At 38.8% G+C, this 23,464-nt stretch overlaps 1 protein-coding gene across 1 annotated transcript; it reads left to right on the top strand.

The window, feature by feature from the left end:
* Positions 1-623: 623 nt before the first annotated feature.
* Positions 624-21,978, top strand: FANCB (FA complementation group B; the record flags this gene model as incomplete). The annotated part of the gene is made up of 8 exons (XM_079727364.1): positions 624-1,587; positions 10,129-10,281; positions 11,475-11,561; positions 16,946-17,074; positions 19,439-19,605; positions 20,073-20,515; positions 20,637-20,874; positions 21,564-21,978. The coding sequence occupies exons 1-8, from the start codon at positions 652-654 to the stop codon at positions 21,976-21,978; spliced, it is 2,568 nt and encodes an 855-aa protein (XP_079583490.1). The 5' UTR covers positions 624-651.
* Positions 21,979-23,464: the final 1,486 nt, after the last annotated feature.

Raw genomic sequence — 23,464 nt, 5'->3', positions numbered from 1 at the left:
AGAAGTACCACCCTTAAGAAATTCCCTGAGCCAGAGAGAATGTGTGCAGTTCCTTATAATAGAGCACCCGCACCTTTTAATAGATGCTGTTAACACATTCGGTTATCTTTTGTGGTGTGGTTATTTGCATTCTTTGCAAACTGTGTTTTTTAACGGCTGTACAGAAATAATATTTGGGATACAGTTTTTTTTTTTTTTTTTTTTTTTTTTTTTTTTTTTTTTTTGCGGTACGCGGGCCTCTCACTGTTGTGGCCTCTCCCGTTGCGGAGCACAGGCTCCGGACGCGCAGGCTCAGCAGCCATGGCTCACGGGCCCAGCCGCTCCGCGGCATGTGGGATCTTCCCGGATTGGGGCACGAACCCGTGTCCCCTGCATCGGCAGGCGGACTCTCAACCACTGCGCCACCAGGGAAGCCCTGGGATACAGTTTTTTGATAAGCGTGACTGTTAAAATAGCATAAAAAGCTTAAAAATGTCAAAGTTTATATTTACCTATGTGATAGTTCTCTAACAAAAACATGTGTTTTCTTTTCAGCTCTGCCTACTGGATGGCAGTTTCCCTCATTTCATTTTTAGGTTTAGAAGCATCAACTGGAATCGATTTACATTTGAAAATTGGACTTGATACTGTGGCTTTACTAGCAAACGAGCAATGTCATCTAATGAACAAGAAAGGCTCTTCTGTTATAATGGAGAAGTCCTTGTTTTTCGTTTGTCTAAAGGAAATTTTGTAGATGAAGGGCCTACAAAAACACCTGTGTTACTACATGTCAGAAGAATGGTATTTGACAGAGGAACAGGAGTATTTGTTCAGAAATCCACTGGATTCTTTAGCATAAAAGAAGAATACTCTCATTTAAAAATTATGGGTTGCGACTGTGTTTCAGATTTCAGAACTGGAATTAATCTGCCTTATATTATGATACAGTGCATTAAAGAGAGTAACATTTTCAGATATTTTCTACTATTTCTTCACAGTACCAATAAATTTGAAAAGCGTTTGAGTTTTGAACTACACTGTGAGTTGAAGGACAGCGTAAGGGTCCTTAATGGCCCTTTAGTTTTATGGAGATGTGTCCAAACATTCTTTTATATCTCTTCCCAAACTGGCAAAGTTGTTACTATGTCCATTAAGTTTTCCTCTATTGAGTGGACAGGGGAGATTGAAAATGTAGGTATGGTTTTGTTAGGACGAAAGAGATGTTACTTATCTGAGGAAGGATGTAACCCACAGCCTTCAAAATCAGATTATGCAACTTGGAATACTCAATTTTGTGTATACTCCCTTGAAAGGGGAGAAGTAATAAGTGATACATACATTATCCCTCCTGCTTATACCAGTGTGATAACATGTGTGCATGTCTATGCAACTGAGATTGTCAACAACCAGTTAAGAATGTCTCTGATTGCTCTTACTCAAAAGAATCAGCTGATTTCATTCCAAAATGGGACTCCTAAAAGTGTGTGCCAGCTTCCATTTGAAGATCCTTGTGCAGTTCAACTTATGGATTCAGGTGGAGGAGACCTCCTTTTCGTCATATCCTTTAGGGCCAGTGATGCTTGTGCTGTTTGGGAAAAGAACTTTCAGGTATGGTACTTTTTTCTTTTTTTTTTTTTTTGCGGTACACGGGCCTCTCACTGTTGCGGCCTCTTCCGCTGCGGAGCAAGGCTCCGGACGCGCAGGCCCAGCGGCCATGGCTCAGGGGCCCAGCCGCTCCGCGGCATGCGGGATCCTCCCGGACCAGGGCATGAACCCGTGTCCCCTGCATCTTTTTTTTTTTTTTAAAGAAGATGTTGGGGGTAGGAGTTTATTAATTAATTTATTTATTTTTGCTGTGTTGGGTCTTCGTTTCTGTGCGAGGGCTTTCTCTAGTTGTGGCAAGTGGGGGCCACTCTTCATCGCAGCGCACGGGCCTCTCACTATCGCGGTCTCTCTTGTTGCGGAGCACAGGCTCCAGATGTGCAGGCTCAGTAGTTGTGGCTCATGGGCCTAGTTGCTCCGTGGCATGTGGGATCCTCCCAGACCAGGGCTCGAACCCGTGTCCCCCGCATTAGCAGGCATTTCTCAACCACTGCGCCACCAGGGAAGCCCCAGGTATGGTACTTTTAATCACTCAGTTGGCATAGTCTTAGACCTACTAAGCATCCCTGTGCTTCATAGGATTCATCCTGGAGTCTTATTATCCAAATCAATTTTTAGTGCTGCACTGAAAAGAAAATCATATATGTTACATCAGTCTTTTTTCTTAAAATTATCTGAATATTACTTGGTAAGGATTTTGCCTTGCGATTTTGAGTCATAAAACCCTTGAGTTGAGTTCCGGCAGAGAGCGCGCTAAGAAGCGGATCGCGGCCTTCTAGCCCGGGGCCCTCCAGGCCCTCCGGCCTCTGGTCGGCAGGTGAACTGGGGGGCCCCCGGGACAGGCTCAGGCTGTGTCTTGCCGAGCCCCAGAGCCCTCGCCGCGGCCGCCCACTGGCAGGGCCCGAGCCCAGAAGCAGCAACGAACTGCTCCCCCACCACCACCTCCGCGACCTAATGGCGGCGGCCCCTCGGAGCCCAGATCCCACCTACCGCCGGGTCTCTTGACCTCACGCTGCAGGGGTTAGGCGAAGCCTCTGGCAGGCCACCGAGGACGTGGCGCCTTTGGGCGTCGGGCGTGGCAGGGCGAGAAGAATGGCGGCCACTGGAACACCACCGAGGGCCGTTAGAGCCTCGAGGGCCCGGGAAGAGGGGTCTACGTGGACGCCAGCTCAGCCACACTTGGGCCTTCGAGCCCGCGCGGATCTGGGACCTGAGGTGACCTCTCTGTCCCAGCTGGACGAGACCTCACCTCGTCCGGACAATGATGGACAAAGGCCTTAACGGGCCCGGAAAGTGAGCGGAGCCCTGGTCGACGACAACGGGTGGAACGTTAGCGGGTCATCGGGCGGTTGGTCGTCGTTCTATCAAGACCTCAATGTCGGAAGATGGAAATGGTAGAATAACGTACCACATGCGGCCAATAGGAAGTGCCCGCCACCCTTTGGGAAGATTTACTGGCCGTTTATAGAAGGCCTGTGTATATAATATGAAAAAGCTGCTCTCAACTTTCCCCCCAACCTTTCGAAAGAAAACTTTTCGCTGCATATAGGCCTTCTAGATGTGAAGAGGTTGCCGACGTATGATAGAGTTAAAGTCACATGTCTTGTAAATGCCCATTTGTTTCTTTAAGAAAACCGTAGAAAAGAAATGTCTTCTGGAAATGACTTTTCGAAATGGAGTTGTTTGACCACCTCTAGAGGCGACATCGGGAGCCACAGAGGTCCACGTTTGTTCAGTGGGTTAGAGGACATGGAATGGAAGACGTTGAGGAGGAAGAAAAGAAGCTTCTGTGCCAGACTGGTCACAAGATATTTGCATATTAGAACCATTGTTTTGTGTGTGCATTTTACTCCTTACTACTGTGTATGTAGTTGACAATAAGTACTTTTTTGAAATATCTAGTCTTTCTAGATGTTCTAAAGTGCCTGATATATGTTCAAAGTAGAGGTAGTAAAAAGACATTTTGTAAATATCTTTTTGTTAAAATTCGTATGAAATGTTTTGGGGGGGGAGGGGTGGCCAAACCACCTTTTTGAACAGTACGCAGTATGCACTGTGTTTGTGCACTGGTTCAAGGTCGGGGGGAGGAGAAGGAAGTGCAAAGAGCTCTGTGCCAGTGTGTTTGTCGTGAGGCAAGATTAACCATTGTCTTTTTTATGTTCCTGCATTTTGTTTCACTTTGCTGTGTATATAGTGTATATAATGGAAAAATGAGTCCTAATTTACAACACCTAGTCTTTCTAGATGTTAAAGAGGTTGCCAGTGTATGACAGAAATAGAGTTAGTAAATAATACATTTTGTACATTTTGTGTTAAAATTTCTAGGAAAGATTGTCTTCTGAAAATTTGAGCATGATAGCCCTCTGGGTTGGTGGAGGGGGGAGAGAGAGAAGGGGGTTGGTCTTAGAATGGCTAGAATGCTGGTATTTTGAAGACACTCTCAGATTATAACTGTTACATGTGTGCAGTTCATTCAGTACTGCTCTGTATATAGTGGACAGATTAAGTCCTTATTTGAAACATCTAGTCCATCTAGATGTTTAGAAGTGCCCAACGTATGTTAAATGTAGAGGTAGTACAATATCACTCTGTAAATATCTTTTTGCTAAAATTCACAGGAAGTACTGTCTTTGGGAATGTTCAATGTTAAACCACCTCTCTGAGCAATATGCTATTGTCTATACTTGTTCAGTGGTTTGGAGGAGGGAGGGAAAGAATTGCAAAAGGTAATATGCTAGTGTGTTCCTACCTGGACATTTTCAGACAAAACCATTTTTTGTATGTTCATTTTGTTTTGCTGTGTATATAGTGTATATAATGGACAAATTGAGTCCTAGTTTTGCAACATCTAGTCTCTAGATGTTAAAGGGGTTGCCAGTGTATGACAAAGTAGTAAAATGAGCACATTTTGTATACTTTATTGAAATTCATAGGAAAGCTTGTCTTCTGTAAATGACTTTTGGATAGGAATTTGTTCAACCACCTCTAGGCATTACACACGCATGTACTTGTCCACTGGATTGGCGGTGGAGAGAAGGAAGTGAGGGAGGAAATGGTTCAGGCCAAAATGGTCATATTTAGAAGATACTCAGATTATAACCATTGTTACATGTGTGCAATTTTATTTAACAGTGCTGTGTACATAGTGGACAAGTAAGTTCTTCTATGAAATATCTATTCTTTCTAGATGTTTAGAAGTGCTTGATGTATTTAAAAGTACTTTTAGTAGAATAATGCTTCTTGTAAATAGCTTTTAAAAACTGATGGGAAATACTGTCTTTGGAAATGGAATTGTTAAACCTCCTCTCTGGACAGCGTACTCTGTGCTTGTTCACTGTGTTTAGGGAGGTGGGAGGGAAGATTGCAAAAGATGTTTTGCTAGCAGGTACTGGAACATTTCAGCTTATCCATTGCTCTATATGTTACATGCATTTTGTTTAACTTTATATATTTTGTATATACTGGACCAATGGGTCCCAATTTTATAATATCTAGTCTCTAGATATTAAAGAGATTGCCAATGTATGACAAAAGTAGAGTTAGTAAACTAACACATTTTGTACACTTTGTGTTAAAATTCATTGAAAGGCCGTCTTCTGAAAGGGCCTTTGGAAGTGAAATTGTAAATCACATCTAAGTGACACCTGTGCCTGTCCTTGCCCAGTGTTGGATGGATGACAGAAAGGAGGTACTGGGAGAAACGAAGTGTGCTAGATTAGAATGTTCCTATGTAGAAGATACTTTCAGATCTAGCCATTGTTACATGTGTGTAGTTTATTCAACACTACTGTGTATATAGTGGACAAACTTAAGTCCTTATTTGAAACATCTCGTCTTTCTAGATGTTTAGAAGTGCACAAAGTATGTTAGAAGTAGAGGTAGTGAAGTAACATATTTTGTAGATATATCCTTTTGTTAAAATTCATGTGAAATACTGTCTTTTAGAAATGGAGTGATCAAAATGATCAAACCACCTCTCTGAGCAGTACACATTATTTTATTTGTGCTGGTTCAGGGAGAAAGAAGAAAGTATAAAGGGCTTTATACAAAGACTAACCATTGTCTGGTGTGTCTGCATTTTGTTTTACTTGGCTGTGTACATTACATAAAGGACAGAGGGTCCAAATTTACAACATCTAGTCTACCTATATGTTAAAGAGGTTGCCAGTGTATGACAAAAATAGCCAATAAATACATTGTGTACACTTTGTGTTAAAATTCATAGGAAAGACTTCTGAAAACAACCGGAGGAAGTAAAATTGTTAAAATCCCCTCTAAGCATTACAGATGCTTCTTATTCTTGTCCACTGGGTTGATAGAGATGAGAAGGGGAAGCTTCTAGGCCAGAGTGTTCCTGTTTAGGAGACACTTTGTGACTATAGCCTTTGTGTGCAGTTTCTTCAGTGCTACTGCGTGTATACATAGAGGACAAACTTAAATCTGTATTTAAACATCTAATCTTTCTAGATGTGTAAAAGTGCACAACATATGTTGAAAATAGAAAGTTAAAAGTAACACCTTTTCTTTTTTCTTTTTTTTCTTTTTTTTTTTTTTTTTTTTTTTAACGGTACGTGGGCCTCTCACTGTTGTCGCCTCTCCCGTTGCGGAGCACAGGCTCCGGACGCGCAGGCTCAGCGACCATGGCTCGCGGGCCCAGCCGCTCCGCGGCATGTGGGATCCTCCCGGACCGGGGCACGAACCCGCGTCCCCTGCATTGGTAGGCGGACTCTCAACCACTGCGCCACCAGGGAAGCTTAAAGTAACACCTTTTAAGTATTTTTTTTTCTGTTAATTCATAGGAATGGTTGTATTGGGGGAGTGGAAATTGTTAAACTTGAGTCTTGGAGAGTAACCTGACTATTCACGGGGTGGTGGGGAGGCGGGGAGCGGACAGGGAAGGAAGCACAGAGAAGGGATCTGTGCCCATGAGTCTTTAGACAAGTTCAGATTGTCCAACCATTGTTCTATTTGTGTGTTTTAGTTAATATTGCTGTGTATTAAAGAATAAGCAAGTCCTAATGCCCAAAGTATATTAAAAGTAGAGGTAGTAAAATAACCCCTTAATAAATGCCCTTTTGTTGGTTTTTAGGAAGGGCTGTGTCTTCTGGGAGCGTCTATGTTAATCCACCTCTTGGAGCTAGATATAGTCCTGTACTTAGTCGCTGATATGCTGGAGGAGGAGGGTGAAGGGAAGGGCTCTTAGCTAATATCTCCATATCTAGAAGACAGTTTTAGGTTATAACCATAGGTCTAAATGTGCATTTTTGTAAAGAACCAGTGCTTATTATGGACGAGGTTCATTCATTATTATGCAACATCTAGGCTTTTTAGGAGTCCTGAGGTCACAGTGTATGATAAAAAGTAGAGCTAGTGAATTAACCAATTTGTAAATATCTTTGTTATAATTGGTAAAAAAAAAAGTAGCATCTTGGACATGGAATTGTTAAACCATCTGAGAAATGTACACCAGGACTTGTTCATTAGGTTGGCAGCAGAGAGGCAGAAGGCAGTATAAAAGGGAGGGAAGTATGTGGATGTGTTCCTTTTTATATTTTGATGATAACCATTGATGTGTGTGCATCTCTTAGCTGTACTATAGGAATACATTGTTAAGTAATTCAGTGGAAACATACCTCCTTGCTAATACTTTAATAGTTTAGATCAGATAATGAATCCTCTTAAAAGCATTATACTTTGGGTACTGTGTTGCTTTATGTCTCATTTTTAATTGAACGTTAAGGGAATGTAGTATTTTAATCATAACTCTGCCAATATCTTTATCTAGAGGCCTGTTGCCATTTTTGTCTTTTCTGAAGTTTTTGTCGCCAAGAAAGGATTACATTTTTTTTCCTTCCAGATTGAGTTGGTGTAGTGTATTTTTGGTTATCAAAATACTCATAGCTCTGGGACTTTCAAGTGGTAAATATTCATGATGTGTGAAAAAGCATGATACATAACTGTATGATCTTAATTACATAAAAATGGATGCTTAGTTGTGTTTAAGTACACAAACGAGACCTAGAAGGACACATCAAATGGTAAACTGCTTGTGATGATGGATGACTTTGTTTTTTGCTTCTTGTGTTCTTTGGTTTCCAATTATGCACATGTTAACTTTTAAGAAATAAATGTTATTTTGAAAACCTTAAAAAAACAAAACAACAAAAAAAAACCCTTGAGTTTTTGGAAATACATAAATACATAACTACAATTATTATCTATTTATTTGGCTTTGTATTTTTACTTAGAATAAGATCATAAACCTTTCTAGAAAACTCAAATCAGTTGTTGAGGTTTTTAAAAGTTGGTCATTATCGTTTTAAACTTAAAATGAAATCTAGAGGAATTCCTTGAAATCTATCATTGTCCCTTTAGAGACAAATAATTGTTCTCCAGAGAAAAGTGATGTGTTAATTTTTCTAAAAAAACCGTTGCTTAGAGAATTTCATTATGTTACATTTTGAAACTCAGAGTTGTCCTTTGAGCAAGCATTCACATTTTATCTACATGTAGTCATGTCTCTTAATGTAAGGTCGGGAAATTGCTTTAAAATACTCACTGGTATTGAGCATTCAATAACAAGTAAAAAGGTGCAGAAAATGAAAAGGAAATTGGAGGATTGTAACTGTGTGTCTCCGATAATATTTCTCTGACCCTGGTGTTTTGTTAACATTGTGTTCTCCTGGCTTAAGATGTTTATCAGCACATTCATTTATGTGATATGAAGTGTTTATAGTTTAAGATCTTCCAAAGTAGTTTTTTTAGTGCATTATACAATCTTTTAAGTTCTTGTGCTGCTTTGGGAAAAAAAGCAGGTACTGCCTTATTTGATGTGCCCTGTCAATTTAATTAGAAGCTCAATTAAAATTTCTATCACAGGACTTCCCTGGTGGTCCAGTGGGTAAGACTCCGTGCTCCCAATGCGGTGGGGGGGGGGTGCGGGTTGGATCCCTGGTCAGGGAACTAGATCCCGCATGCTGCAACTAAAGATACCACATGCCACAACTAAGAAATTGTCTCTGCAGGTTTTGACAAGTATCTATGTAGCATGCATTTCAAAATTGAGATCATTGTCAAGTATATGTGAAACAGATAGTGGTGTGTTGTAGATAGAAAGAGGCTAATATGTTCTAGAGGTGCGATGTTTGATACGGTAGCCACTAGCCCCAGGTGGCGATTCAACATTTGAAACGTGGCTGGTGTGAATTAGAATGCGCTGTCCATGTCAAATACACACCAGATTTCAAAGGCTTAGTAAAAAATGGAAATAACATATCTCTTTAATAATTTTTATTGATTATATTGAATTGAAATAATATTTTAGGTAGATTAAATAAAATAAGTTTCACATTTTTACTGCTACTAGAGAACTTTCTTTTATTGGCTACTGGGAAATTTAAAGTTATATATGTGCCTTGCATTTGTGGCTCACGTATATTTCTTTTGGATGGTGCTGTTCTAGAGCTAGAGATTGCAAGCGTGTGTGTGGATGCATGCGTGCACAGCTCTATGGTGTTTGCGTGCTGAGCACGTTCTTATTACCAGTGTCTCTTCACGTGGTTCATTATAGTCCATGCTATTCATGGTGGGGCAGTGGGAGGAAGGGGGGATATGAGTTTACAGCTTTCTCCCTGCATGAGTGAAAAATCACTGCTTTGGAATTAACCTTATAGGTGAAAGATTGATATTTCATTATATAGATTGAAAGTCTTATGTTCTTGCTCTAATGCAGGCTACCCTCCACCTAGAGGATGATGTATCCATGCGGGATTCTACGTGGGAGTTTCAGCTTTTCTGCCTGAGGGAGAAGGGATTTCTGATCCCCATGGTGTTAGTTTTCTAGGGAGCCAATCTGGAAGGTTTCAGCTTTATGGATCTTTAAGAAGTTGTCTTCTGTTTTAAACTTGGGATCTCACGTTCTTGTATAAACTTAAGAAATCATTTCATTAGGCTAGGATGATTCTAGGTGCCCTACTATTAGGATCCCTCCCCTTCTGTGCCCCTCATAATGACTGTGTTCTGTCCTACCAGAGTTTAGGGTATTAATTAATTTCATATGGACTCTTAAACATTATTCTGCTTTGAGAGCTCTTAAAGCGTTTGCTAGTACCGTCTAGTTACCTAATGCCACTGAATTGCTTGTTTAATTGGTTTGATCATAAATACATATCCACTAAGGCTTATGGGAGTGAGGGTCATCCTTAAATTAACCGGTTAGAGAAAGAATCTTCACTAGAGTTAGTCATGAGAAGTGTTAGAATTTATAAATTATAAAATTTTAATATGGAAATCAAGAACGTGACAGTCCCTGGACAAATGTTGATAAAGAAATTTCAGTACCTTGCTATTTATAAATTGTTGACTCCTTATGTCTTCTCATCTCCCAATATCTTTATTTTAGTTTAGTTTTCAGTGTTTACCCTACCATTTTCATTGCTTGTTTGTAAGATTGAAGATAACAAATTAGAGCTACGTGCAACAAAAGGATTTAGCTTACTTCACATCTGATTTTTTTCTTTCTCTATTCCTTCTTTAACACTCTTTCAGGTTGCTGCTAAGTGGGAGAAAGTTAGCTCAGTGCTGATAGATGACTTTCTTGGAACTGGAACTGAACAAGTACTGCTACTTTTTAAGGACCCCTTGAATTCAGATTGCCTCAGTTCCTTTAAAATAACAGACCTGGACAACTTAAACTCTTCAGTAAGTTCTGTTTACTTTTTATGCGTTACTTAAGAACATTTTAGAAAATTTGAGCACTTTAAAGCTTTTGACTTACCCTTTAAATATTTTTGATTTCATACTTAAAGTAAGCTTTTAGAACTTTAAAAATGCATACATTGAATCTTTTACATAGTACATTGACTCTTCTTTCAACAAATGTTATACAAATTGACTTCTTAAAAATATTTATTTATTTTTATACAGCAGGTTCTTATTAGTTATCTATTTTATACATATTAGTGTAGGTGTTTTTGTTATAAATTTGGAATATAGTATATCTGGTATTCACTCAAGTGACAATAATACTGTAAATTAACTTTATCGTTGCTTCTGAAAAGCACATTTTATACCAATAAACATGATAATATTGGATTAATTAAGGAACAAAATAAAGCGAAACTACTTTACTAAAAGAAGTAACCGTTCATAATATCTTAAGATTTTGAGCATAAGGAAAATAATACTCTGGAAGTTTCAGATCTATATAAAACATCTCTGAGCCTCAGTTTTTTTTTTGTTTTTTTTTTCCCATTAGTAAAATGAGAATAATTCTTATTTTCTCTAGTTATGGGATTTTATAAAAGCCTAGTAAGCTGGGCTTCCCTGGTGGCGCAGTGGTTGAGAGTCTGTCTGCCGATGCAGGGGACACGGGTTCGTGCCCCGGTCTGGGAAGATCCCACATGCCGCGGAGCAACTGGGCCCGTGAGCCAAAATTACTGAGCCTGCGCGTCTGGAGCCTGTGCTCCGCAACAAGAGAGGCCGCGATAGTGAGAGGCCCGCGCACCGCGATGAAGAGTGGCCCCCGCTCTCCACAACTAGAGAAAGCCCTCGCACAGAAACGAAGACCCAACACAACCAAAAATAAATAAATAGATAAAGCAAACTGTCAACAAGTAAAAATAAAAAACACTATTAAAAAAAAAAAAAAAAAAAGCCTAGTAAGCTGATACTTTTTGAAGCAGTATACAAATGTTAGGTGGGTGGTAATAGTGGAAATAATTTTTTTTCTAGTTATGAGAAGATGAGGGGGAAAATATGTATCTTATCTTTTATATAACAATGTGTATTGTGGCACACTGCCTTTTGGATAAACTTTAATTGTATTTTGTTAATCTTAAGAATGTTCAATTTGTTTCAAAATTTCAGTTTTAGTGTATTGTTTTATTTATTAGAGTGAAACATTGGATTACAATGAAGATGACTTATTTGACGGCAAAAAGAATTATTTGGTGGTTCCACCTCTGGAAAGAAGATTGAAAGTTAGTGTCTGTTTGCTTTCTGCTTTTGCTTTTCTGGATTAGTGCTGTTCTAAATGAAGGAAAGAACATTGAAAGAAAGGTCCTTAAAGTATAAGAAACTGAGTGATTGGGAGGGAAAATATGGTACAGGTATCCCCTGCTTTTTGAAAGTTCGCTTTACGCCACTTTGCTTTATGCCACTTTGCTTTTACGAAAGACCTGCGTTAGCACCTGTTTTTGCTAACCGAAAGAAATCCAAAGAGGACTTTCGCTTTTATGAAAAAAGGCGAAAGCGAAAACAGCGTTCAGCGTTTGTTTTGCGACGAGCCGTTACACCGCGCGTCCCGAGAAGCGAGAGTAGCCCCGCCAAGCTCCTTCCTGGGGACTGAGCTCGGCCTCTCAGCATCCAGCTGCCATAGCTTTGACCTGTGTCTGTGAGCACCCGTGCTTTATCTCCCATTTATTGTGTGCATCCCTTAGCAAGATGTGTCCTAAGGTAATTGCTTCTTTGCTTTACATCATTTCATAATGGCTTTCAAAAGGTTTCATAGGCATGCTCTACTTTTGGGTAGTGGGGAAACCTGTATTTCAAAGGATCTATTTCCTTTTTTGGTACCTCTGTAAAAGCTATTATGACATTACTTATAAATGTGTCATCTAAACATGATACCTTTTTGTCGTAAGATTATGTAAATTTAATAAGCCTTATAAAATAGAGGCTGACTTTTGAAAACACATTCTTCCTGGTTTTTAGGATCAGTATACCATAAAGGAGCAGCAAGTGTGACGAATCATGACATGTTCTAAACATGATCAGTTTACCTTCAAGTTTTCCATACAAAGCTCTCTAAAAAAGGTTTTGATTTTGTTTTCCAAATGTACGAAGGTAACACACATTCCCTGTAAAATACTCAGACTCTGCCAAGAAATATTCAAGAGACACTAACAATTACCTATGATTCCACTACTGTGATATAACCAATTTTAACACTCTGACTTGCATATTCTTGTTGATATTTTTAATGACTATATGCAAGTTTACATGGAAATGTGATTAGAAGATGCCTGTTCTTATGTAACCTGCCTTTTTTCATTCATAAAAATTTTCCAATATACAGAAAATTCATAGAATAAAACAGTGATTATCTCTAGTCCCCATGTAGATTCAACTATTGTTACTTTATAAAAAAATCACATTTGCCTCATCTGTTTCTGCTTCTGTGTGTGTGTATGTACATGTACTTGTACATTTTTGCAGAACCATTTGAAAGTTGCAAATATTCTAATACTTCACTCCTATGTGTTTTAGCAGGAATCTCCTAAAAATAAAGACATTCTCCTATGTAACCCCGATACCATTATTCACTTAGAAAGTTAGTATAATAATCTCTTAATCTTATTTACTATTCAGTCCATATTCAAATGGCTTCAATTGCCGCAAAAATGTTTTATATGGCTGCTTTTTTCAGGATCCAATCAGTTTACACTTGCACTTGCTTATTATATGTCTCATTGGTCTTTTCATCTAGAATTATGCCCTCTCCCCGTTTTGAAAAAAGTGACACTAATGAGGAGGCCAGGCCAGTTGTCCCTCCTTTCTGATTTGTCTGTTTCCTTGTGTTGTCATTTATCTTTTTCCTTTATCCCTGGCAAACTTTTTTGGTGAAGGGCCAGATAGTAAATATTTGTACTTTGCAGGCCCTTTAAAAGTTTTTTTTGCAAGTATTTTAATATTGAAGTGAATTCAGTAAATGCTTAGTGAACACATATTAGAGGTGAATGTGAACAGTAGATAAATCAAACATAATGGACATAGAACCATAAAGGAAAAGCTTGATTACATTAAAAACTTCTGTGCTCCAAACAAAGTAGAATAAATAAAAAGACAAATTATATAAAAAGAAATTGGAATATATTTGACAAAGGATTAATTTTCTTAATATAAATAGGCATTCTAAAACAGTATTGTTTTTTTGTTTGTTTGTTTGGTTTTTTTGCGGTATGCAGGCCTCTCACTGTTGTGGCCTCTCCCGTTGCGGAGCACAGGCTCCGGACACGCAGGCTCAGTGGCCATGGCTCACGGGCCCAGCGGCTCCGCGGCATGTGGGATCTTCCCAGACCGGGGCATGAACCCGTGTCCCCTGCATTGGCAGGTGGACTCTCAACCACTGTGCCACCAGGGAAGCCCTAAAGCAGTACTGTTGAGTATGTAAAGTGGTCCAACCTCCTCAGAAGGAAACTTGTTATAGCTATTAAAATGTGAATTGCACATATCTTTTTACTCTTGCAGTTTCACTTGTAGAAATCTGTTCTAAACGTATACTTATACATGTAAGCAAAGCTGATTTTACAGGAACGTTTAAGTAGTATTAATAAACAAAGTTCAATCAAAATCTAAATATCCATCATTAGGAGTATGGTAAATAAATTATGATATAACTGAACCATGGAATAGTATGCAGCTGTCAGAAAGATTAAGGTACCTCTTTATACTGATTTTTAAATGATGCCAAAATAATTTAATTTATGAAAGCATGACTTTTAGAAATTCCACTTCTGGTAATATGTCATTTAATTTATTTGGATCAACTCTGATGATAAAAACAACTTAAAATGATAGATGGAATATGTTTTTAAAATCTTCTTAAAAGCTTCAAAAAGCTGAAAATATAAGAATAAATTAGCAGGCCAAACTCTAAAGGCTGGAACCCAGGGAGACAAGCAGAACGCTGATGCTACTATCGCCCTGGGAGCATTTGTATTTAACATAAAGCAAGAGTGCCCTAGTCACCTGGCAGAAACAACATAAAATCCTCTCTAGGAATACACATTTATCCTAGGTCTCTTCTGAATCTCACAAGTAATTTTTTAAAGAAAATGAGCCACCTACAGAATAACTAAGCACGTGAAGAAACAAGGCATCATGATTAATTATTCACAGAAAATAACCATTTCTATAAACTAAAAATAAATTGAAGTTAAAAAAAACAGATGAATTTAACAGTTGACTCAAAGAGATGTGGAGCAAATAAGCAAACTAGACTGTTAGAAAAATTATCTAGAAGGTATCAACAGAGACAAAGAAGGAAAATATGAAAGAAACAGAGAGGGAAGGCAGGGACATTCGAAGGCAGGGACTAAGAGATAGCTGAGCGTCCATGTTGTTTCAAGTATCCACATGTTACCCCTAGCTCTCAACGTGGCTCAAAACATATCTAAGCGCTGGAAGGCCTTTTAGAGATGAACAAATCTACCCTCTCCGCCATTTTGCACACAAGAAAGCAGATGGAGAGCCAGAAATGTGAGGTGGCTTGCAGAGCTAGAGCTAGAGTTCAGCTCACTGTTCTTTCCCCTATGCATTTTATTTTCCAGCCACTTGTTGGAGGGGATAAGGAGAGGCCAGGACCTTGGAGACACTTGTGCATATGTACAGGAATGTTCACAGCAGCATTGTTTGTAATGCTCCACAGCTGGGCATAACCCAGCTGTCCATCAGCGGGAGGAAGGAGAGGGGAACTGGTGTAGTGAGCCGATGGGATGCTACAGAGCAGTGAAAGGCACGAGCTACAGCTACTAGCGACAAACAGATGACTCGAAAAGCGATTACATACAGAACGATTCCACTTATAAAAGTTCAGAAGCAGAACACACACACAAACTAAACATATTCTTAGGAGTTCATATGAGGATGGTAAAATGATGAAGACCAACAAGGAAGTTATCCTGAAAGGCCAGGGTAGTGTTGCCTCCATCAGAGAGAGGTTCTCTATTGGGGAGGGCCCGTGGGCTGCTCCTAAAGTGCTGCTTTTTTGACCTGGGTGTGGTTCCAGGGGTATCTACTTCATCATTAGTCTATGAACTGCTTTTTTGTCTTGCACACTCTTCTGCACGTATGAAAGGGACCACAATAAGAACAGGAAAGCAAGATTCGGTGTCACGCAGTGCAGTGTGCTCCTCTATTTGGTTTGGGGTAGGTTTTGTTTATGGGGAGGAGAATGAAAGCATACCTTAACATATACGTGGAAAAGTTCTGGAAAGGTAAGCAATCTTTTGGCTGTGCAAATGGGATTTAGGGTCTAGGAAGGAAGGTGAGATGTCTTTTTATGTTGTTTAAATTTGTTATCATGGGCTTATTTTCATAATTTTATAACAAAACTGGTAACAACATAGAATATTTAAGTAGTCTGATTACACACGATTTATTCCTGGAGTGGGGGTCATGTTGAAGAGAGTAGGGAAGAGAGGCCACGGATACTTTCTGAGGGTGCCCTCATTGTCAGTCTGCCCGTGTAGCCTCCTCTCCCACTCCCTGCCCCTCCAGCAGCCTCAGACTTGGCTCTCCACCCCAGACAGGTACATCTCACGGCCCCACAGTCATGAGTTACTTGGCCAATGAATGAAGGAACGTGAATGACGTGGAGCCCTCAGAACTAGGCTAACAGATGAAGTTTTAAAACGTTAGGTAGACACTTTACATACTTTGTGCACCGAGGGAAGATAGAATTCAGTCTTTACTCTCCAACTTCTATTCATTGATTAAAGGAAAAAGAATTTATCTGCCTTAAAATGTAATTTAAAAGAAAGGCAAATACAGGCTGCATCTTGTTTTTTTTTCAGTCTAGAAGAACATGTTATATTAAAAGCTGAATTAATACTTAAACAGTCTCAGATATCCATCTGAAATGAAACAGCTTCTAAATGTTCAGTGACGTGACTCTTTAAATTTTCAGGAGTAAAATATATTTCATGAATGTTTCATCCTTAGTCCTGAAATCTATTTATCTGGTATAATAAAAGGAACGGTTTGCTATATGCCCAGTTCAGAGCCAGTTTTTACCCCCGATAGTTAAGACTGGACCCGAGCACCGAGTTTATTTGCACAATTAACGTGTGACAGTTTGGGATCTGTTAACATGTTACCTTTAAAATTTTGCTATAAAGGTCATATGAACAGAGGATTTCAAGCAGTATCAAATCAAAAGTAAGCATTTCTGTTCATAATGATACATCTTGCTTTTTGAAGCAGAAATTATTTCAACAAGAAAAACAGTTTTCTTGTTGGAGTAGGAGTGTTGGTAGGCCTTGCTTTTTATTAATATTGATTGGACTTATTCATATTCGTATTGAGTCATTACTTAGCTCAGTAGTGAAGCAGATGCAAATACATTGGCATTCTCTCAGTTTGATATATAAATATTATAATTACTTGCTGTGTTTATTTTCCTTTGTAATTAGAGACTCAAAATTTGTAAATAAAATAATTTTGCTCTGAGACGTATTCTTTATTTGTCTATAGAAAAATGAATTAATAAGCAAATTTGGAGAATATACTTACTGAATTATTGGCATGTTCGGTTTCATTTGAAATTATATCTCTGGCAATGATTTTTCTTTATACTCTACAGGTTGGTTTGGTTTCTGTTCAGGAATTACAGCAGCATCTCTTGCTTAAGGAAAAAATTATTTCAAAATCTTACAAGGCTTTAATGAACCTGTTTCAAGGGAAAGATAATAGTACATCAAGTGCACAGGAGGTAAAGTTGATCATGTGACTGTTTTATCATTTTATGAATTGAAAACCTATAAGCTATTGAAGAGTTCTTTAAATTAGAATATTGGAATATATTAGAAAATGCTGCACAATGGATCAAGAAGCAAAGTGGCAGGGATTATGTAATGGCGGGCTTTTATGACATTGAAAATTATTTGGTTAAAAAGCCAATATTTTACCACTTTGCAAATTATTCTGTAGGATATTAAAATCTCATTTATCAGGAACCTCGGAGAACAAGTCCTTTTGTTTAAACAAGGTTTAAATATTAAACTGTTTTATTTGTATAGTTTGAATAGAGATTACTCCTAAGTGAATTACAGTTAACCCTTGAACAACATGGGGGTCAGGGGCGCCGACCCTACACGCAGTGAAAATCCACAAGTAACTTTACTGTGGGCCGTCTGTATCCCTGGTTCCCCATCTGCAGATTCACCCAACTGGGGATCGAGTAGTACTGTAGTATTTACTATTGAAGAAAATCCACATATAAGTGGACCTGCGCAGTTCAAACTCCTTTTGTTCAAGGGACAATTGTATATGTTTTCTGACTTCTTAAACAGAATATACTGAGTATTATTTTACCTTGTATTAATGGCGACATAATTTCATCATTAATATAATTATTCTTTTAGTCTGTTGCGTGGTTCATTTCTAAGGATATTTATTCCTCTACTTAATGTCCCTAAATTGCTATGCTCTTCTAGTCCTCATATCTGCTTTTTATAATTTTACTCTCGTTTCCCTTGTAGTTGACCATCGTAAGAACCTCTTCAGGTACCTTGCAGTTACTTATGCCAGTATAGTAATGTAGAAAGTGAGCAAAAACTGCTTTGACTTCATAAAAAATAGGATTTATGCACATTCGTTCCCTACAGAGAAAGATAGCATAACAGAGTTACAGATAAATCAAGAAAAGCTGGACATAGATACACTTGAAGTTGCATTTTCTTCCCTGAAGTCACTTTAGTGCCTTGCTTTGACTTCCTTTAAGATTTACTGTTCTTGTAATGCTCTTTGCCTTGTGTCTGTATTTCGGTCTTAGCCATATGATGATTTTGGCCCAAAATATGATTCCATTAACGTAAAAAACAAAAGCACATCGTCTTGCATTTCTGTATTACTGTTCTCATCTCCTGGGAAACCTCATGTGAGTCCTTGTAGAAAGTCACTGTTCAAAGTCTTCCCATTTCCCTTCCCCACTTGACCCCGGTGATTTTGCCAGTGTTAGAAAAGGGGAAGAAATGTTAGAAATTAATGCATTGAAGCCACTGTGTGCAAGGCACTGTTTTGGGCCCTTTACATTGTTAACTTTAAGAGCAATTCTGGCAGGTAATAAAAATTTCTGCAGGTTTCAGGTGAATAGCCTGCCTCAAATCTCACAGCTACTGGCAGAAGTGTCAGATTCCTAGGAACATGTTTTGTTCACTGTAATGTAAGTGTCCATATCTTTTTTCAGTAATTACCACATAGAGGGGCAGTATAGAGTAATGGTTAATGTGCAACATGGGCTCTGGAAGCAGTTGCCTCTGGTTCAGATTCCAGCTCTGAGTCTTGCTAACTGGGTGACCTGGGGCAAGGTACCTGACCTCCCTGTGCCTCAAGTTTCCTTATCTGGAAAATGTAGATAATAATACTACCGACCTAGGGTACTAGAGTTATTGTGATGGTTAAACAAATTGACGCATGAATGGCATTTAGAACAGTGCCTAACATATAGCAAGCATTCAGTAAGTGTTGTGTATTATTATTATGATTACTCCTCCTCCTATTTCCATTTCTATTATAAATCCATATGTGTGCAGAAATAAGTGAGTGTGGCCTGGACCTTAAGAAGAAAATTTTAGCATCAACTATACTAGAATTTTTTTTAAAAAAAAGGAAAAATAAAAGAAGAAAATTTTAGCAATAATCGATCAGCTGTCCTAAGATAGTTTAATCACTGTTATTCATACAAAAGTTTCCAGTTACAGTTTAGAGTTAGTCACTGCTAAAATAAAGATTGGATTGTTCTCAGCATGCCTTGAGCACATATTGTGAGATTAGTGTTCAAAATGGACTCCAGGTTTACATCCCTGCTGGCTCTGTGTTGGGTACCCAGAGCCCTGTTTACAGTCAGGCCATGCTTCTTAATCCAAGTAGATGGTTAATTATATGTTTTATAAGTTTTATTTTAGTGAATTATGTATAACCTATAATATATTATTGATAATTTATTTTAAAATATGTAAGCCATAAGGCCCAGCCAAAAGCTGGTTTACATTATTTTTTTAGTTTTGCTACATTTGGCAGGTTGTTTTTTTTGTTGTTGTTGTTGTAATCAGTTATTTAAACATTTTTCCATAAGGAATGTCTTGCCACTCTTTGTGGTGAAGAAGAAAATCCTGTCTATACCTTTGATGAAAAGTTATCAGATAATTTTCAAGATTCAGAACAGCTAGTAGAGAAGATATGGTATCGTGTAATAGAAGATAGCTTGGTTGTTGGAGTGAAAACCACATCTTCTTTGAAGGTGTAAGTAAATTCTAACATGATAACATTATCTTGATGCTCTACAACAGCACTGTCCAACAGAAATATAGTGCATGGAGGTATTTCATTCTAAATAATTGCCAAAATCGACTCTTTTAAAAACTTAGTCGTTTTTTTTTTCTTGTTTAAGAGGAAAGGAGAAAAATCTACCTCAGAAATAAAATACAAGCATTACTTTACCTTTCCTTTCTCCTAAAAAATTACTTCCTTAAGTCCAGCATATTTATAATGTCTTTGCTTTCCTATTTCAAGAGAAGTGCTATTACAGAATCTTTAAAAATATGTTTGGCTTTTACACTTAATTTTCTGATATATTTTACATTTGAAATGATGTTTCCTAGGAAAGGAGAGAATAAAACTTTTTGGTTGTTGTTTGTATGGCATTTAATCATCTGTTTGATTTTAAAGAATGAGCTTTTAGAGTAAACAGAGCTCTGTATTTTTTACAGGTCCCTGAATCATGCGACTTTATCTCTGTCAATGGATCAAGCCCCTAACTCCAGCTTTCTGCTCATTAAGTGTCAAAGTAGGGTGATCAAGTTGAGTAGGAAATGTTCGCCAGTACCAAGCTCAGTGCCATATGAAATAGGATCAGAGGTAAAAAAAATCAAGTTGAGTGTTGATAGCGAGGAGGAAGAAGGGAAAGAGGAAAGCATTGTTTGTGTACAACCATCTGAGAAAGAGTGTGTGCAGATGATTACTGCTGTAACATCTCTTTCGCCACTTTTAGCATTCAGTAATTTTTGCTGCATTGTGCTGCTACAAATTAGAGAGAGAGAGAATGATAACCATTCTGCAGCTCGTTATGTTCAGTGCGGCAGAATTTTTTTAAGTCTAGAAGATCTTTCAAGTGGGAAATACCTGCTGACATTTCCAAAGAAGAAACCTATAGGTAATTTTTGTGGGTCCTTTTTTAATCATATACCTAATTGAATCAGAAAATTTTAAGAACTCCCTTTATGTGATAATGGGCCGAGTTTAATGACAGCACTTGTGACATGTTTTTGCCATAGAACACATGGAAGATCTCTTTGCGCTTCTTGCGGCCTGGCAGAGAACTTGTTTTCAGATCATATCACCCAGCTATGCTCTGAATTCAATGAAGGTATGGCTCTTAGAACACATGGAATGTGAAGTTATCAAAGAATTTCCAGAAATTTGCTTTTGCAAAAGGCCAGGAAGCTTCTATGGGACACTCTTCAACTGGAAACAAAGAACACCATTTGAAGGGATTTTAATAGTCTATTCCAGGTAATGCACATCAAATTGGAATTGGTCCAGGGAAGTGTGTGTGTGTGTGTGTGTGTGTGTGTGTCAACAGGGATCCCCGTGGTAGTGTTCTGTACCATTATGGGACATGTCCAGGTCATCGCCTGGTACAACGTGAATGAACAGGTGGTCTCATTTAGAAACTGAAGCCGTTTTGATTTTATGTTTGTTTTTGGCTTTTTGGTGGGGTTGATTAGGGCCTAGTAATGACTTTAAGATTTCCCCTTACTGCTCCCCCACAATGAAGTTTTAAAAATATAATTTTGATCTTATTACTCAGAGAAAGAACTTTAATCAGGAAGCAACCTGATTAATACTAACTGAGTTGGTTTAGGATATGTATACGGCTGTTCCTCTGTATCCATGGAGGATTGGTTCCAGGACCCCAGTGGACACAAAAATCCACGGATGCTCGAGTCCTAGAGGACGGCGTAGTATGGTCCGCCCTCCATACCCATGGGTTCCACATCTGCGATTCAACCAACCACGGGGCTGACCGTATTTGATTGCTACGGTCTGAATTATGTCAGTGACCACGTGAATGCATTATTGGTTCTGATGATTACTAGAGAGTTTAGAAATGAATATTAATTGATTACTACAGTATGTTGTACATGACCATTTTGCACCGTCCTAAGTTGTGTAATATTGTGTTTGGTTTTTTATTCCAGGAATCAAACAGTTTTGTTCCAGTGCCTTCATAATCTCAGCAGAGTTCTCCCTATAAACAGTTTCTTCAAAAATCTAAAATTAGGAAGTGAGGATTTCCTACTTGGTCATTTAGCATTAGCTTTGGAGAAGGAATTGGTTACCCTTGGTTCTTTTTCTTCTGCCTTAGTTAAGGTTGAAAGCAACTTGGTGCAGAATTGTGAAGCAAGCAGTGAAAAGAGTAGTGGTGATGTGGCTGCTTTATCAGACACAGAGGAAAGCATCCATCCCTACAGAAAAGAACTTCAGAGAGAAAAGAAGCAAATGTTGGGGACGAACCTAAAAGTGAGTGGTGCCCTTTACAGAGAAATGACTTTGAAATTAGCTGAGATTCAGCTGAAATCAGACCTTGCTGCCCAGAAAGTGACTGATCTATAATTACAATCTCAGCTTGGTTATATTTTAGAATATTTTTCCCTGCCAGAATGTTTTGGTCCTACTTGTTTTCATCTTACATTATATGCCTTCTCTGTAAAGATTAAGATTGAGGCTTACTGTAGAATCTTTGGTTTTGAAGATACACAAAATAGCATGCCTTAGAGCAGCACTTCTCACCTGGGCTCATTTTGCCTCCCAGGGGTGTTTGGCTATGTCTGGAGATATTTTTTGGTTGTCAGAAGTAGTGGCAGGTGGGGAGGGCAAGAGAGGGGTGCTATTCAGATCTAGTGGGTTGAGGCGAGGGATGTGGCTAAACTTCCTACACAGCACAGCGCAGCCCCTGACGAGGGAGGGCCCAGCCCACATGTGAGTAATGCCCGGGGTGGAGAAATCCTGCCTTAGCGTTTCCACTTAAGACATAGGTGATGGAACAATATTTTGTTCTAAATCTTAAAAAAACCTTAAATAGCCCTTTTATTATACTCTGCTTAGTAAAACCTAGCATATAAAAATGAGCTTCAAACAGATAAACAAGGTTGTCACGATTCAGAAGTTTCTGTAAACATCAAGCCCCTGTGGAAATTTAAATGGCAGAGTGTCTAGGTGAGACCATTATGGTGGAAACCCTTATTAAATTAAATTTTCTTAGAAAGCCTCTATGAAATTGCATAAGTCTATAGGCATGTGAAAATTTGGGGGCATTTCTTTGAAAAGCATCTCTCTTTCAGAAGGCTAAGCATACCTCACAGGCCACTATTTTTTTTTTTTTTTTTTTTTTTTGCATTACACGGGCTTCTCACTGCTGTGGCCTCTCCCGTTGCGGAGCACAGGCTGTGGACGCGCAGGCCCAGCAGCCATGGCTCACGGGCCTAGCCGCTCCGCGGCATGTGGGATCTTCCCAGACCGGGGCACGAACCCGTGTCCCCTGCATTGGCAGGCGGACTCTCAACCACTGCGCCACCAGGGAAGCCCAGGCCACTATTTTTTAAAAATTGAAATTGCCTTTAAGCCATCTGAAATTCCAACTCTAGGCAAAGCTAAAATGTAAAATCCTAACTAAAGTAACTTAAAGAGTATGGCACTCCTTAGGGACTGAGAAGTTTAAAAATAAGTGAAAATCAATTTCAGTTAAGTGATTTTTCAGGGGTCCAGTGAGGCATTTCAAAGGGATAAAAATTCAACCTATTCTCTTTTCTTTTTGGAAAAAATAAGAATTCTGAAGTAATAAGAGAATGTCAGGAGAAGGGAAAAGACACAAAAGGATATGGGCCAAAAGGAATGTTTCTGGTCCTTTTTGCTCTAAAATCCGTGAGATGGAAGTTTCTGTCTCAGTTGAAAGACATAAAGATGATTATAGAAAGCGGCATTTCACACTTGCAGCGGTGAAGTGCTAATCCCCCCCACCCCGTGCCTCAGAAGTGCTTGCCCCTAATGATCTGGTGACACAAGTGGGTTTTTAAGAAGCTAAGTTATTACTGTCTTGTCT

This window comes from Hyperoodon ampullatus (assembly GCF_949752795.1).
Source record: "Hyperoodon ampullatus genome assembly, chromosome: X".
In the NCBI taxonomy this organism is placed as follows: domain Eukaryota; kingdom Metazoa; phylum Chordata; class Mammalia; order Artiodactyla; family Ziphiidae; genus Hyperoodon; species Hyperoodon ampullatus.
Note: the sequence above shows the minus strand (reverse complement) of the source record. Positions and strands in the feature narration are given on the sequence as shown.